We start from the raw sequence: 16,561 nt of genomic DNA on the forward strand, positions 1-16,561 counted from the left end.
TAATTATAAGTAATTAACAAAACTGGTGGGACCACCAGGGCCCCTGGCGTCTGGAGTGGGGGCTCCACACGCCTTTGCACGGGGCCCAAGTAAGTACATAGAACCCGGCACCGGGTGCGACCCCCGGTGTCGGCCACGCGCTAGGCACCCTAAATGGGCACCAATGTGCCAGGCGTGGAGGGCTCTGGAGTAATTAAAGTCCCAGAGCCCTTTTTTAGCGCCGGTATCGGTCGCCGTGGGGTTTTAGTCAGTAAGAATCTGACACTCCCCCGCCGCCTTCCCCCAGGGGGCGGTGGGGGGTCTTATGCAAGATTTCCCCACGTTAAAAAACAAAAAAAAAAAAATTTACAGTCACTGATTCGAGTAAAGGTAAGTAAATATTGTTGCGCAGCGCCCTCTAGCGGCAAAAATGTGAACTAAAATCTCGACCTCGAGTCAGCGCCATCTGGTTTTTGAAAAAGGAACTAAATCAAGCACAAATTTTGGCCCTCTGGCGGCAAAAATGTGAACTAAAATCTCGACTTCGAGTCAGCGCCATCTGGTTTTTGAAAAAGGAACTAAATCAAGCACAAATTTTGGCCCTCTAGCGGCAAAAATGTGAACTAAAATCTCGACCTCGGATCAGCGCCATCTGGTTTTCGAAAAAGGAACTAAATCACGAAGAGATTTTGGCCCTCTAGCGGCAAAAATGTGAACTAAAATCTCAACGTCGAATCAGCGCCCTCTGGTGGCAAAAAAAGGAACTAAATTTGAATTGAAAAAGATAGTTTACTTACCTTTACTTACCTTTACTTACCTTTGCTCCAACCAGCCAATTATATTTATTATATTTATTACAAGGGTTACAGGATGTAGGGGTGGAAGGGATGTAGAGATGGAAGGGATGTAGAGATGTAAAGGATGTAGGGATGGAAGGGATGTAGAGATGGAAAGGATATAGTGATGGAAAGGATGCAGGAATGTAAGGGATGAAGAATTGTAAAGAATGCAGGAAGGTAAGGGATGCAGAGATGTAAAGGGTGCAGGAATATAAAGAATTCCGGGATGTAAAGGATGCGGAGATGTAAGGAAGGCAATGATGTGAGGAATGCAGTGCTATAAGGGATGCGAAGATGCAATGATATAGCGTCAGCCCCTGCGAGGCTCCTAAAACAAATGAAAAAATAAATATCTGCGAAGGGAGGCCTTGGTCCATGAAGAGAAGTAGGATAATAAATAGATCTTGCTGGTATTGAGAAGTAATTACTGTTTTAAGTTTGATTTCCATGTATACCATATCTATAATTTATTTCTCAATTTATAAATAATTGAGAAAAGAAGATAAGGGTATTAAATATATAACTCAGAAATGAAATTGGGTAAATTAAATAATAATTCAGTTGCTTCTTTAAAATGATTTATTTACTAAGGCTCATTAAATGAATAGAAGTTTGTCAAACAATTATGATAATAATTGCTCAGTCTTGTGCAGCTTTTAAATGATTTCTGAAAAAAAAAATAAAATCAGAGGGAGTGAAGATTGGGTCTTTTCAGATGTCAGTCTGTAGTGCAGTAAAAGAGGCTCTGGTAAAATAGGCACGATTGTTATACCGGCTGTGCTTTCTGTATGCAGATTTAATCTCATCTTGGGGTGTCTGGGACCCCATAAATCATACAAAGCATGTCCAGTCTTTGGCCTCTGTAGTCACTGCTGCCAGTAAGCAGCGCTACCTATGTGCGCCTCTGGAACTAACAGTAGCGCGCAAACTGCTAGAGAGAGAGGAGTTTGCTGCACAATTTTTCTGTTATAAATGATTTATAGTTATTTGAATAATTGTTCAATTGCATAATTCATATTTAATTGTTCTAACATTTATTATTACTAAAATGGACAACGCTTCGGTGTCAAAGGTACTGTGCAACCTGTTGTTTCTTCTTACTTAACCTTAAAATATAAACGCGCGCTCCGAACATTATGTTCACTATACTATAATGTAAGATTTTTTAATAATAAAGAAACCTTAATAAATCATGTATCATGAATTACTATTTAGTAAAGTAATTTTAATTGTTAATATAGAAGATATTTTTACGTATCTTTAATTAATTTTTGTTTAAAATTTATTTTTCTATATGAATTTTATTTCATGTTTTTAAATATAGTAGAGTAGAATAAGAAATTAAGAATTTATCAAATAATTTATGTGTACTTGATAATTATATTTTATTGTAAGAAATAAAAATCTCCTGCAGAACTTTTTTCCTAATATTCCCCAATGGTTCTATTATTTTAAAATACATTTTTAGGGTGTTTTTGCACATAAAGGTAGTTACAAAATTGGTAAGAAACCTGTAAAATTTAAATCAGTAGATTATTTCAATGAACCATGGTACCTTGCTTATAATGAAACGTGGACCAGCACTCAAAAAGCTGCTGAGGATATAAGAATTAATATGTTCCATGAACTTTTGGCCAATTTAGAATCTTTTGTCTCTAAAGTTAAAGAAACTCCAATAGAACAGTTAGAAGATGGGATACAAACAGCTATTGTATTAACAGGTGACAATAATATTTACTGAAATCATCATTTCTCATGATTTCATATTTTCTTGCATCATTCGAATGATTGTATTATAGGAGTTAATGTTCCTGATCATGAAACCATGTTTGAAAAGACAATCTCTAAATTAGAATCGATAATAAAACATACAGCAATTATATGGAGTAGAGATTCAGATGATATAAAAAGTATTTTAGAGGAATCAGTTTATCAATTGATAAGTAGTAAACAGGTGATCAATTATTTTATGAGCAATAATTGAGAAACTCAGGAACAATAAACATCATTAATTTATTTGTAGACTGAAGATGCATCAATTAAAAAGAATCAGTGTACCATGCGAGTATTACATTCTTGGTATCAGAAACACTGTGATCCAAATGATCCTCTCCTTATAATTATAACTGACTTTGAGAGCACTTCTCCAACAGTATTACATGATTTTATTTTAATACTCAGGTATCATAGATCATTTGTTTCTGTCTATCTGGATATCACAGTCTCACTATTAATTGAATGCTTCTTACAGTTCATATGCAAGTACAATAAAATTTATTTTAATTTTTGGTGTTGCTACCACTATACATGCCATTTACAGAGCTTTAACATATGATGCCTCATCAAAATTACACGTTCATGTGAGCAATAAATAAATTACAGAACTGTTAATATAAGAAGGTACACATTTTTCTGTTGAAACAATGATTGCTTTTTATTTAGATATTCAACATGCCAACTCAGTTGAATACCTTATCAGATGTATTAGAAAATATTATTTTCTGCACTGAAATACCCTTTAAATTGACTGGGCGCGCTTTTCAGTTGTTAATAGATATGTTTTTGTTTTATGATTTGTCTGTAGAGAACTTCATTCAAAATTACAAGGTATTAGTTTCATTTATTTTTCGTTTCGTTTTGTTCGCGCTTAGAAATTTGTTTAATTAGAATCTCACTCTAGAATTGACGTTATTTTATATTATTTATAGACGTGTATGATACAACATTTCTATGCAAACAATATAAATTCACTTTGTTGCAAACCACAGCAAATAAATAATAGAATATCCTCCTTAACTGACGAGGATATAGAAGATATCAAAAAGATACCTTCAATAGAAAAGTATATTCAACAATTGAAAGAGGACGAAAGAAATCGAGTAGCTGTTGAAAACAAAAAATTCCAGGTAGACATAATTTCTTGCTCATCAAAATCAAAATTTCCAATGGAATATAATTAAATAATTAATTGTAGGAGGTACTAGTAAAATTGTTAAATAAATTTCACAAGTACATGGACCAATTTCTAACAGTACTCAGGTGTCTGCATCATCTAATGGCATCATTGCCAAACTCTCCAATGGGCAAACAGGTAGAAGCTGAACAAAAATACTCTAAAGCTGTTCAAATTTCATGTAAAGGAAAATGAACAATTTTAAAACAATTGTAGCTACGAGAATTCTATATGAAAGCAGTATACACGAAGGATTTAAGAGAATGTAGCGAATACAAAAATTGCTTGGATCTTCTGGGTTTCCTATCAAAGACAGAATTACTCTCGAAATTGAACTCTCTTGTCTCAATCATCGAAAAATCAAATAATTCATCTATGAGGAAGCTTAAAACGAGCCTCCAAGAACATATTTCAATTATTGAAGAAGCCAGTTTAGATGTCGGTGCAACCCCTGCAGATATCGTCTCTGCCACTGAGAAACTCACTCGAGTTCAATTACAAACGGTGTGAAATAAAACTCATTATCTCAAAAATTGAATAAAGAAATCGTAGTATCTTCATTTTTAATTTCTAGAAATTGTTGAAAATGTCCCAAACGAAGACACGATCGCCATATAAACAGGCACAAATAGACGTGATCAATTATTTGGATCAACAAGTATTCGCTGTTTATTTGATCAATCCTAATCGCATACCTGCTAATGAGATATTTTGCTTCAATGATGGCAATTTGGCGAAGCAGCACATTCGTGGGTCTTTGAGGGCTGCTATACATAATGCTTTGAGCGATCCACAGCTGTACTTGAATGTGAGTGAAAAGAAAGATTTATTTATTATTACCTTTTTATTAAATTTTGCAGGAGAATTGGGCGAAGATCAAGGTGAATCACTCCTGAAGACCAACTTTGGTAGCCAGGGTACAGAAACCCTTAACTCTTCTTCAGCTATCTAAATTTATCCTGCCAGACCTCCGTCAACGTTTACAGATACCTATCATAGCTTTTTCCTGGTCAGGAAAACAGTGTCTTGCGTGTCGAAGTTAATTGGAAATACATATTTTAGTGCGGTTGCTGCAAATTGGAGGACGACGATACCATTGTGCCCACGATGCCTGACCTGAGTATAATTTACAAGCTGCACTTGGAATCCGGCACGCTGATGAATATGTACGACTGGCTGCAGGTAACAATCCGTTCGTGCTTGTGTTTACAGGTTAATCCTGGTTACACTTATGGTCACGCACCCGTTCATTCCTTCCTTCGCGCGATTTTAATCGGGATCGATTCACGCGAGCAGAACATTGTAAATAGACCTCGTGAAATGGGGTTGAATTTGTTTGCTTTTCCTTTGATCTATTCCTGAAATCATTATTCCACCTCCACCCTCTGTAACCCAATTTCCTCTTCTGTGATTAAAAAATGAAATGATATCGACTTTGATCTTCGAGTATGAATTAATTGGGGATGTACAGATATTTAGAAAGAAGGGGAGGTTTGTAATTTGGAAGTTACAAGGGGGTACAGGTAAGGCAAATGAATGAATCTGTTTAAAGATTAATTGTAATTAATTCTGTTCTAACATTCTGTGAACTTGCCCCATTCAAAAAAGTCCTAATTATACCAATTAGTATATGCAAATTTCTAATTTCCAAATTAAAAAGAACACCTCCACAGGCATATGCGACCATAGTGGATCCTAACAACGAAGCGAAGAAAAACAAAGATAAAGAAGCCAAAATACGGTATCCTTTTTCATATCCATACTTCGAAATGGAGGAAATCATAGTCATGTGAATGTAACGGGGTACCTTTCGTTTAAATAATTCACACGTGTACCTCAGCGAATTTTATCATAGCCAAAGATATCCTTAACGGAGATTTAGAGCTCGTTTCACTCAAGCAGTCGCCGAATTGGAGTTCCTTGGTTTCATCAAGAGTTCCCAAACGAAAACGGATCACGTGAAACGACTCACATGAGGACCACCATTCGCCATTTTCATCGATCATAAGCTTCAAGTATTATCGTCTGCGAAGTGAAAATTTATCTTGTCATATGTACCTTTTTTTTTTAATAAAACGTTTGAAAATATTGCTACTAAAGTTTCATGTTTTCCTTGAAATACTATCTCGTTTATAATGGCGTGCAGAAGTTTCGCAGCTATTTCTTGCCTACCTTTACCTATTGTTCGAAGGGGAAAGGCTTTGATGAAATTTAGATAACAGAGAATTACAGTCAAAGACAGAAGTAACGTTATTTAGGAGTGCAATTATAATAATTAGGAGCAATTGCGTTTTTTCCCTCTTGGCTTTAGTATCAGCAGGGAAATAAGTATCTGATAACACTTGTGTAGTTTCAACCCTTTTGATATTCGGCGAGGAAATGCTCACGATCTGCAGACACGAGATTCTAAATCAGTCCCATTTTATTTAAATTATTCTATTTAATTTTTTATTTATCGTTTACCGGGATACGTTGTTAATTAGTGATATGAAATAGAAGTTTTTTATTTTTGCTAAGTTTATAAATGTTTTAAAATCAAAAGAAAATGACACAGGTTACTGTAACATGCAATAAGTATATTTAACTAATGCCTGGCTATGGTTATCCTTAGCAGGGATGAAATTAATAATTCCCTTTAAAACCATAATTATCGTTATCTTAAGCAGTGGAGCTCGGTGTAAAATATATTTCTCAAAATGGCCCATAAACTGGCTACATGAAAAACAACAGCGTACACGATTCAGCGTGTACTATCTTCTGTACGTATTACACAGTGAAATGTTGCATGCAATAATCATCAGACGATATTTAGTGGTAGCCAGGTTATCACGTGCACTCGGATATCAACTGCGTGCATCAACGTAATGCACATTTTGCGGTCGATTCAGACCGATAATTTTACGACGCAACGAGGAGCCAATGGCAATTGTTCTCCAATAACAGATGCTTCCTCTATAATATCAATACCCTTACTTTACCCCAATTTTCCATGAGTTATGTCCACTTATAGGTACATACAGGGTGAATTTCTAGAAATTGCTATATAAAATCATTTTTCATTTATTCCACTATGTACAAAGGAATATTGATAATTATTGATTAGTTAGGTATAACTATAATTATAGAATTTTAATTATTTTATGAAAAAGAAATTTGATAATGAACTTGAAAGATTTGGAATTTATTAGAATTTTAATTATTAACTATAATTATAGTTATAGAAGTAGAATTATTGAAAATGATCAATAATTATTGATAGTTGGGTATCAAATTATTTCTAATGAAATTCCGAACTTTGAAATTTTTAAAATATTCTTCAACAACTTATTATTATAATTAAAAGAGCTCTATGCAATACGAATTTAAAATTCAGTTCGAAATTGTTCAACCAATTTCGTATTTCCGTATCGATTCGCAGTGAAATAATATTCTCTTTGTTTCGGCTTGGAATATATAATCCGTACGGTTTTCAATCTTTCCTTTCGTAATCATGAAACCTCATTATCGACGTTTCCCGTGTGAAAACCACCACGCAACCAAGCAAACCGAATTCCATAGGCGACAGGTGTTTGATGCAGATAAACCGCGGAAGGGTAAATTTGTGAAGCAAGCAGAATTTAATTCGCTATTCAATCCACGGACACAAGGAACCATCTATCATACGCGTTCACGAAGATTTTGACACATTCCTTGCCTGCCTTTGAATCATATGCGGGCTCTGAAAGCCTGCTTCGTGATACACCAGTATGATCGATGTTGAAGATTTCCGGCCAGCGTATCTGCTTCGCACCGCGAACACGCATTGTATCAATTCCCGTGCGATCTATCTGAATTAATTTCCGGTTACCCGATCTGATTTTAATCGCGCACCTTTTTTTATCTGATCTCAGAATCCATAATTGTGTTTTTATCTGCTATCGAACAATATTTAATCCTTTCTAGACCTGAACATTTTCTATCATTTATTTTTATATTAAACTCAATTTTCGGTTTTCATTTTCATTAAAAATTATTTTACATTTGAATGTTAATAATCGATAGATAAGAATTTGGAAATACAGGACGGAATATAATGTTAAACCGATGGCCTGGTTCAAGTTGGTCGGAAATCACCGCGAGAACCATTTCATCCCGTGGAATAATTTAACTTCCCAGGCGCATATTGATGACATATGTCGTGAATTTGCATACGGCTGTACCGACCATGATACGAATTTCAACGATCCAACAACGATCGTCCCTGGAATATCGTTATCCTTCGGTGTTCCCTTTGTCTCTCGTTCCTCGATCGTCTTTTTCAGAAAGGAGGAATATCAATCGACCTTATATGGAAGGAACCAACGCAATTCCGTCAGTCACTTCAGGATGAAAAAAAAAGAAAAAATGGAACAGGGGGATGAAAAAAGAGAGACTTCATTGAAAGCGGTTGTAGTAGCTCGTGCATTTTAACGTCGTCGACGGGACAGGCTGGACGAGACGAACGAATATCGAAGAGAATTAATTGAATTCCCACGGCAGACTTTCTTTCGTCTGACGTGATGCGGACAAATTACGATTGGCCGTTTCGAAGCGAACTTCCGCTTCTATGAAGCGTGGATACAGAGAATTAGTAACGCTGGAACAACTCTTTCCATTCCTGGCTTTGATACGATTAAAAGGAGGACGAGCTGGGTCTTCACTGAAACGTTTGTCAGAATTGAAGCTGTGTTTCTTAAGGTTCGTTCACAATTTGGTGAAATAACTTAACTTGAAATCTATTAAATTAAGGTGATCTGACTTTAAGTGGAATCGACACAAATTTTTCTTTCCTCCATTTATTATTTATTTAAAAAATTCAGAATATATGTTTTGAGTCAAGTACTAGTTCAAAGAATTTCAATTTTATTTAAAATTTGAATGAAGAATATTTTAAATAAAATTAAGTAAAACTGATCAAATTATTTTAAATTTGTTTTTCTCTATAGATAAATAAAAAGATAAAATCTTGCAGATCAGAACTGCAGGATTATTCCTGTATCCCTTCAAAATGCACCCTGATCCTTAAATTCCTCTCCAAAACACAAGTCAGAGTAGTTCGATCATGCAGAAAGTATTACAAAACGATTTCCTCGTTTTGTTGCTGATTCGATCTCCGTCCAGCTAGCCAATCGATCTCCTTAAGTTTCCAGGACCAAGTGGGCTATCCATTGGGAAGAAAAATCTATGAAAGGTTCACTTTTCGAACGGTTGCACCGAGGGGAATCAGTTTTCCGGCTCGAGACCGTCTAACCTCTCGTGCTGAATCGCACTGATCCTGATATCCTTTCGGCATCTTCCTTAACTTTGACCGTATCGATGAACGGAATCTAGGCTAGACTGGTCATGGTCGATTCTTTATTCTAGTCAGCGAGCATCAACTCCACCTACTATCTTTTTCGAGCAAGGCAAATACCTTCGCCACGAATAGGCTCGAATATCAAACCAACTCGTACATTATTAACGTTACATGGTTAAACTGTGGCCAGCACGTTCGTACTTTTGACCAGCTCATTTTTTATCCAGCAAACAGAAATAGAAAATCGGAATTCGTGTGGTAGATGGTCAAGAAGAGATAGAATTTGAACATAGTAATAAATAGAATTTCTAATTTGCAATTTAATCAAGAGTAATTTTCTTTCTAAATGAAAATTAATTAATATTCATTTTCTTTTTCTTTTGTTAATACAATTCTCGGATTCGTTATTTAGGTTCTTTTAAAAACATAGAGGGGTCAGATTTAATTTGCCGACGGGCTATTAACCAAAATTCAATTCATTAACTTCCATGCCTGTGGAGAATATTTTTATTTGTCATGTGTAGTTTAAAATTAACGGGCCGTACGCTTGCGGGCTGATTTCGCGCGCAAATGAATGGCACCGGGGCCATTGCCGTGCACCGTGCAGAGGAGTAGGCAATTAGCAATTATAATTGCGCAACAACTAATTGGTAAACAGTAGTTATAACAACGTGCGTCCATCGATCAGCGGCTTGGAAACCGGTCGCTTGAAATAATTGTCAGTCCAACCAACTACACTCGAACGCTACTCGTTCGCTTGATCGATGATTTTAAAGTTAAATAGTTATGATGATTAATAAATATTTTTTAGATTCTAAGTGCTACCAAGGTGAATCGAATTGAATAATTTTTGCCGAAAATTGGATAATTAGAAGATTAGATTATTAGGAAACTAAAAAATTAAAAAATTAGACAATAAAGATTGAAAGACTGGAAAATTAGGAAGCTGGAAAATGGAAAATCAGAAAATTAGGGGTATAAAAAATTAGGAAATGTAAAACTAGAGATTGGGGAATTAGAAAATTAGAAAATTTTAGGTTTAAATACCTATCAGACCCAAAATCATTCAAAGGGTTAAAGCATCAAAATTTCCTTGACAAATATCACCACCAAAACCAATTACTCCATTTCCACATATGTTTTTAATAATTCTGCACGTAACAAATATGCTGAACGTACGAAGCAGACCAAGAAGAAGCAACCTTAACGAGCAGCAGACATCAATTTATATTCACGATGTAACGTATCGAATTTATATTCCTCTCGACAGAATTTTCTACGACAACAGATTCACCGACACAACGATCAATACGTACGTCGTTTCCCTGTGGACAAGTATTTCAGCCTCACTTTCCTCGATATTTTCTCTCTAAAACGGCCTTTTTCTCAGTAAAGATAAAACGTGTATACCATAGAGAAGGAAACGATGGTGACCCAAGGATGCGCTTCAGGTGCGATGCGAAATTGATACGAAAAGCTGTTGAGATTGATTTCCACGTCGTGGAACATATGATGACAGTGTGCTGGCAATCCCCGTGGACAATTCCAACTTACTTGGAACTGTCTCTGCAAGGACTACGCTCATGGTTCTTTCAATCCAGGATGGAAATAAGTCTGAAAATGAAAGGAGAATACCCGGACTATCCCATGGGAAATGTAACCATCTTGTTCCTCGTTTCATGAATCTCCGAGGCAGGTATTCTTCTGTGTGGCTAAGGTGGCGTTGTGAATGGAATTGTTTCAGGGAATACTAAATGGGATGACGCGTCTATTAAGATTGATTGCTATTACGATTCTATTATTTCCGAAATTTTATTGTCAGTTCCAGTAAAGAATATAATAGATATTAGTTCAAATGAAATTAAATTGTGTTAAAAATATTTTTGTATAATTTAGGGAATTATTACTGTACTTTAATTATATTTGGAATAAATCTTCAGTGGCACATATTTTAGTAAAATCACACAGGGTACTAATAATTTAAAATAGCGAATTGAATTATATTATATTACAAAATTAATTTGTAACGTATTTAATAATCCATTTTACCTTGCTATTTCTACTGCGGTAACCAACATGTTAAGGATGAAGTGCAATATCTGGCTTTAGAACTTGTACTAGCAGAAGCCTAGAATCGATACGTTTAAGCTTCTACGAAGATCGATAGTGTTAGTGTACTGAAGCGTAATCAAACGGGAAATGTTAAGCTATTACAAGATACAAACATTACAACCTGAAATTGCGTGCAGCATATAGCTCAACATCTACAAAAACAGTTTGGTAAACTATTGAAATAGAGTATTAATTTACAGCTGCATTTTCAAAATTAATAATTATAAGTATATTATACTATAGTACATTTCATATAATTTACTATAAATAATTTTGATTTCATTTTTTAAGAAACATATTAAATTAGAGAGTAATTAACTCACGTCTAAGCAATATTAATAAATAAAATGTATTACAGTTTTAAAATATTTTTTCTCTATTATTAAATCACTTGCTTTATATTTTTTTTTATTTTTACATCACTCCTTTTATAATATTTTTTTTTTTATTAGATCACTGCTTTTATAATATAATTATCTTTTATTTTTAGCCCAGTTCCTACAAAATCATCAATGAACAAATTGAAAACAATTAAAACAATTTCAAGCAAGCCCCATTAAACCTTCTTTAATTAGCGTCATCTTTAAAGAGGTATTTCGCCAGAATTGAGATTTAATTTGTTTTTCCCAGCATCGCAGTGGTGCGAGATTGAGAGAAGGGTAAAGGGGAGACTAAGGGAAAAGCGAAGAAAGGAAAAACGGGAAGAAAAGTCGAGTTCCGAGTGGAGGTGAAATGATAAATTAAAGCTGAGCACACTAATGTTCCCCGCCGCAAAACAAGACGCCTCAAGCTGCAAAATTATGAAAGTTCCAAGACTAATTGTGAAACTTTCAGCGACGTTCAACGTTTCTGTAAACTCGCCGGCCCGGTTAGTATCCCCCGACTTTTTTCATCAAATCGAACAAACATTTTAATATTCATCTTGAAAAATTATTTCCGACCATGCCTCGAAAAATAGTTCTTCTTCCACTGAAAGTTATTAATGCCATCAGATTCTTTAACAAACAGTAGATGTTACTTTCCATCAGTATAACATGGACATTTTTACCTTAGAAACTTTCAAAGTTTAGAATTATGGAAATTTGGAAATTCTAAAATTTTATCAGTTTTAGACTCTGGAATTTTGTTATTCTGAAATTATAGAAATCTTAAATCATAAAATTCTGAAATTTTTGAATTCTGGACTGTAGAAAATTTAAAATTTTGAAACCATGGAACTCTGGAATAATGCACTTTAATAAATAATTTTCCCAAGACAACAAGTCCATTACACGCTCGAAATGGAATAGAATTTAAAATTCGCCTGAGTTTCATACACCACCAGAAGTGTCTGAACACCCGAGTATTCCTCAAAAACAGTCTGCGTTCCAGACGGCACCGTTTGTTATTTAATCAAAAGCGGAGATTGCAAAGTTCATCGTAAAGTCTCGTTTCATTCGCACGGTAACTCCGTCCAAGTTCTTTGTTTACTGCCTTACCACGGCTTCTTCAAGGAGTTCATAGAATTCCTTGTCAATAAGCGGTACGGGTCTCGCTTTTATCGAATCGTTCTAAGTTCCAACGAAAAATTGCCTCTGGCGGAATAATATTGCTTCAACCGTTTTATTTCATCGAACTTTGTGCTTCTATTTTCACTTATTTACTCCAATCGCTCCCTGGAGAAATTCAGAACCATTCAAGCGACGATCAGAGAATCATTACTTTGATTAATAAAAACAAAAATTTAAAAAAAATAATTTTCAAATTAAAATTTTTAATTCGCTATCTTTGCAACACTAATATTATTCAAAGTTTCAAAATAAGCAGAAAAATTTTAAATAAATAAGGGAATGAAGAAATTTGTCGAACCAAGTATTCAGAGGCAAAGCAGAAATGCATCCAGGTTGTTATTAAACGCTTGGAGGGTCGGTAAATTTACCGGTTGGAAATCGAAGATGGAAAATGAGTGAAAGAGGCGACGAAGAGGAAGAGGAACTTTGGCTTGGAGAAGTAAGTTAACTGTTCCCGTTGGAAACTTAAGAACAGCATATAGGCGAGGGTGGACGAGACGGGAGGACTTTGGAGGACCTTTAACCAAGAAGGAAAAGCTGGTTACACGGTGCTCGAGGTAGCTGGAAACAAGCCGGTTAGGTTTGCGACACATCTTGCGGCCTCTTAGCCACGGGCCACGGCTAAACCTCTTGCTTGTGTGTTTGTCTTGTTACTGACTGGAGAATTTCAAACTCGTTCGACCGACGAAATCACGTCGTAATCGTAACCAGTCTCTTGGAAAATCTTGTACTCATGACGGCGTGGTTAATTAAACGTGTTGTGCTGATAGAACACGTGGCGTGTATTTGAATATGTCAAGTACAATCTCGTTCATAAATCACCAGATGTTTTGCAAGTATAAAATAAATCTGAATTGTTATACAAAATCCATTTCACTCATTGAAATGATATTCATATGAAAATTAATATCTTGATTAATTTTATATAGGAGAGATATTAATTAAAATTTATGATATTTAATTAATCATTTGAAATATTTATAGGAACTTTTAGAAATTTTTTAAATGGATTATAAATAATTGAATGAGATCGACAGTCTTCATATGTGATTGAAACTTGTGAGTTTATGGACCAGAATGTACATCTCCATATGCATGGACTGCTTATGGTGTATGTTGTCGTTTGAATGTTAAGATTAGGGTATCTATGTACCTGGTGCTATAGGAAGTCAGCATATAATGTTATGAAAACACTGACTCAACTTAATTTTAATTAATCTATATTTTAAATAACTATCAATGTCCAAATAAGAAACAATTCTTTGAGATTTCATTTTATAATAATTTTTGAAGTGTAATACTTTGACAATAATTAACTTCTATTGTTTGGTAGAACACAATTTTGATTACCACCACTCCATAAAATCCTATTCAATATATTTTTAATGTAACATTAAGAAAGCTATAATAACATAGAAAACTTTTGAAAAGACAGGATCAGAAAGGAGCCAAAAATCCTCACAAGTTTAACCGTAAAATAAACTACCAGTAAATCTGGAAAGGTCTCTTGGTTCGATTTATCGTGATATCATCACACCATTATTATTTCCAAGCGAACAGACGATTTCTCTTTCACTCTGTCAGCTGTCACCGGGTCTTCTATTAACTCGTCAGGGAACTTTTTCAACCGATACTTTACATCGAACAACCGTGGCTTCCCCTTATTTCGTGACTGCATAGAAAGAACGTAACTCTTGTTACTTCTTCCCTTTACACGCATTTTACTTTCACCCGTGTACAGGGTGAGTCACTGAAGAGGGTTGCTATTCTCATCGATAAAAAGTAATGCTACCTTACCCCACGGACTATTATTTATGGCAGGGTTTTTCTAGAGCCATTTTACCTACGTTTTAACCGCGATTTTTAAGAGATTTTTTACACCATCGCCACGGGGTAGAATTGATAAAAATGTTTTAAAATGTTATATTGTTTCATTATGATTGGAGTGTAATTTGCTAACCCTTATATTTATAAAAGTTTATTAAAAAATGAAATAAATAAATTTAATTTAATCTAATAATTTTAAAAGAAAGAGTTCTTTTTCATTAAGAACATCTAAAATCAAGCTGATAAATTATTTTATCATAACATTTTTAAAATACTATTACACGACGACCGAGTGCGCGCAAGTTGGTTTCACAAAATATGCGTTGAAACTTCGTTCACATTCCACGGGGGGGTATCCTCCCCTCGTTCGAGCATTCTTCTTCAAGCAAGAAAGTTTTTTCGTGTCTTAATCGAGCCGCGTTTCTCGTTACTTCAGCCACGAAGAGAATCCTCGAGTATTCCAAGTATTCGCCGTGTCGAAGGGTTGGTATCCATGCACGAAGCTGCCAGTCGGGATGGGAGGCTAAAAAGAGATCCGGCTTCTGAATGACGATTATCCGTCAGTGACTCGACTTGACTGCCGGCGACGAAGGTTACAAATACCCACGGGCACCCTTTCTTCGCGCCGAGGGCATAGTTCTTGTTTCAACCCTCCGCGCAGCCATTCATCGTGGATTAAACGCGAAGCAGACCTAATGAAAGTCGCCGCCTATTCCCCTTTGCGCATCCCTGTGATTAGCGACCGAGGGATGCTGGATTTTCCCTAACGTTAGATTTCGAACAATTCGCATTCGAGGGGTGGCATCGTTACGAGATTATGGGAATTGAAAAAATTATCATTTATTTTGAGTGCAGATTTGAATTTTATATTGTTTTGTTCAGGGGTGTTTTATCGTGTACGGTTGATTAGTGGTTTATTTAGTCTGCCTGACTATGCGTTGATCTGTTCTACTTGCTCAGATACATAAGAAGCCAACTAACCATTTACTGTGAAGAAACTTGAAGAGAATTCCAAATCTAATTTTCATCATTTTAATATTTAAACGTCACACCTTCCTTGATCTAATTCCATATGAAATAAAATTATAATATTATTTAAGAATCCAAGATCTCTCCTTTTCCAACAAAATTCAATAGCCCTTGGAATATAATTTTCAAAAATAAATTAGTCCTAACTGTATCGTCGCAAAGACAGTATTTGTTGCGTGAATAATTAATTTGCCTGGTAACAAGAGCTGCAACTCGTCAGGACGAAATTTTTCATCTAGCAACGAAATTGAACCGGGAATGAAATTTTTGTCGTTTACGGGGGTAACTGCAAAGACCCCGATAGACACTTCCCTTCCTCGCTCGAGGCATCTTAAACGCGCAAAGGAAGTTTCTTCATAAAACGGCAACGCCCTTCTTAATTCCTTGTTTCCTTCGTGCGCACAGTTTCTTCATAGCAATCGTGAAAACGCCTCGGGTTAAAAGGGAGTCGCCGGATATAGGAAATCGTCATCGTGAATCAGGATATGACTATGGAATTTCAAATACCTACTACCTGTCAAATGCTCTGTCTCTTCATTTTATTATTCAATTTGAAAAAATAGATCTACAAATCTATTTCTATTACATCGTTAGAGATCGTAACTCGTGCAATTTTATTTTTAATTCATTCAGAAAATGTAACAAAGTTATATCAGGATGGAATCTTAGATTTGATTCAATAATAATTACAGATAATGGTGCGTGACCTATCGATCCAGAACTAATCGATTCTTGACAATCAGACAAGACCCATGCTATTCTTCACGGTGGTTGACTACGATAGTAGTCGAACAGGGGAGGTTCGAATAGAATCGAAACCGCACACGATTAAATTGTTCCTTGCTCGTGTTACCCGATTGTCTAAGGGATGCTCGTTTCATCCCTGTTCCTGTTTCTTCGTCTGAATTTGTAGGGAAATGTTCCTTCTGTTAGCACAGACAACTTGCTTTCACGACCA

The 16,561-nt window shown here is 35.4% G+C and overlaps 2 protein-coding genes across 7 annotated transcripts in view; one reads left to right on the top strand and one right to left on the bottom strand.

The window, feature by feature from the left end:
* The window catches only part of LOC114881376 (fasciclin-1), a 217,494-nt gene that overhangs the window by 55,362 nt on the left and 145,571 nt on the right, over nucleotides 1-16,561 (bottom strand). The window lies entirely within an intron of this gene.
* LOC114881370 (origin recognition complex subunit 3) lies at nucleotides 1,491-5,864 on the top strand. The gene is made up of 13 exons (XM_029198135.2): nucleotides 1,491-1,890; nucleotides 2,287-2,539; nucleotides 2,618-2,772; nucleotides 2,842-2,999; nucleotides 3,070-3,178; nucleotides 3,261-3,425; nucleotides 3,527-3,724; nucleotides 3,793-3,909; nucleotides 3,988-4,275; nucleotides 4,346-4,579; nucleotides 4,834-4,953; nucleotides 5,445-5,512; nucleotides 5,654-5,864. The coding sequence occupies exons 1-13, from the start codon at nucleotides 1,867-1,869 to the stop codon at nucleotides 5,745-5,747; spliced, it is 1,983 nt and encodes a 660-aa protein (XP_029053968.1). The 5' UTR covers nucleotides 1,491-1,866; the 3' UTR covers nucleotides 5,748-5,864.

The sequence above is a fragment of the Osmia bicornis genome, chromosome 7 (assembly GCF_907164935.1).
Source record: "Osmia bicornis bicornis chromosome 7, iOsmBic2.1, whole genome shotgun sequence".
In the NCBI taxonomy this organism is placed as follows: domain Eukaryota; kingdom Metazoa; phylum Arthropoda; class Insecta; order Hymenoptera; family Megachilidae; genus Osmia; species Osmia bicornis.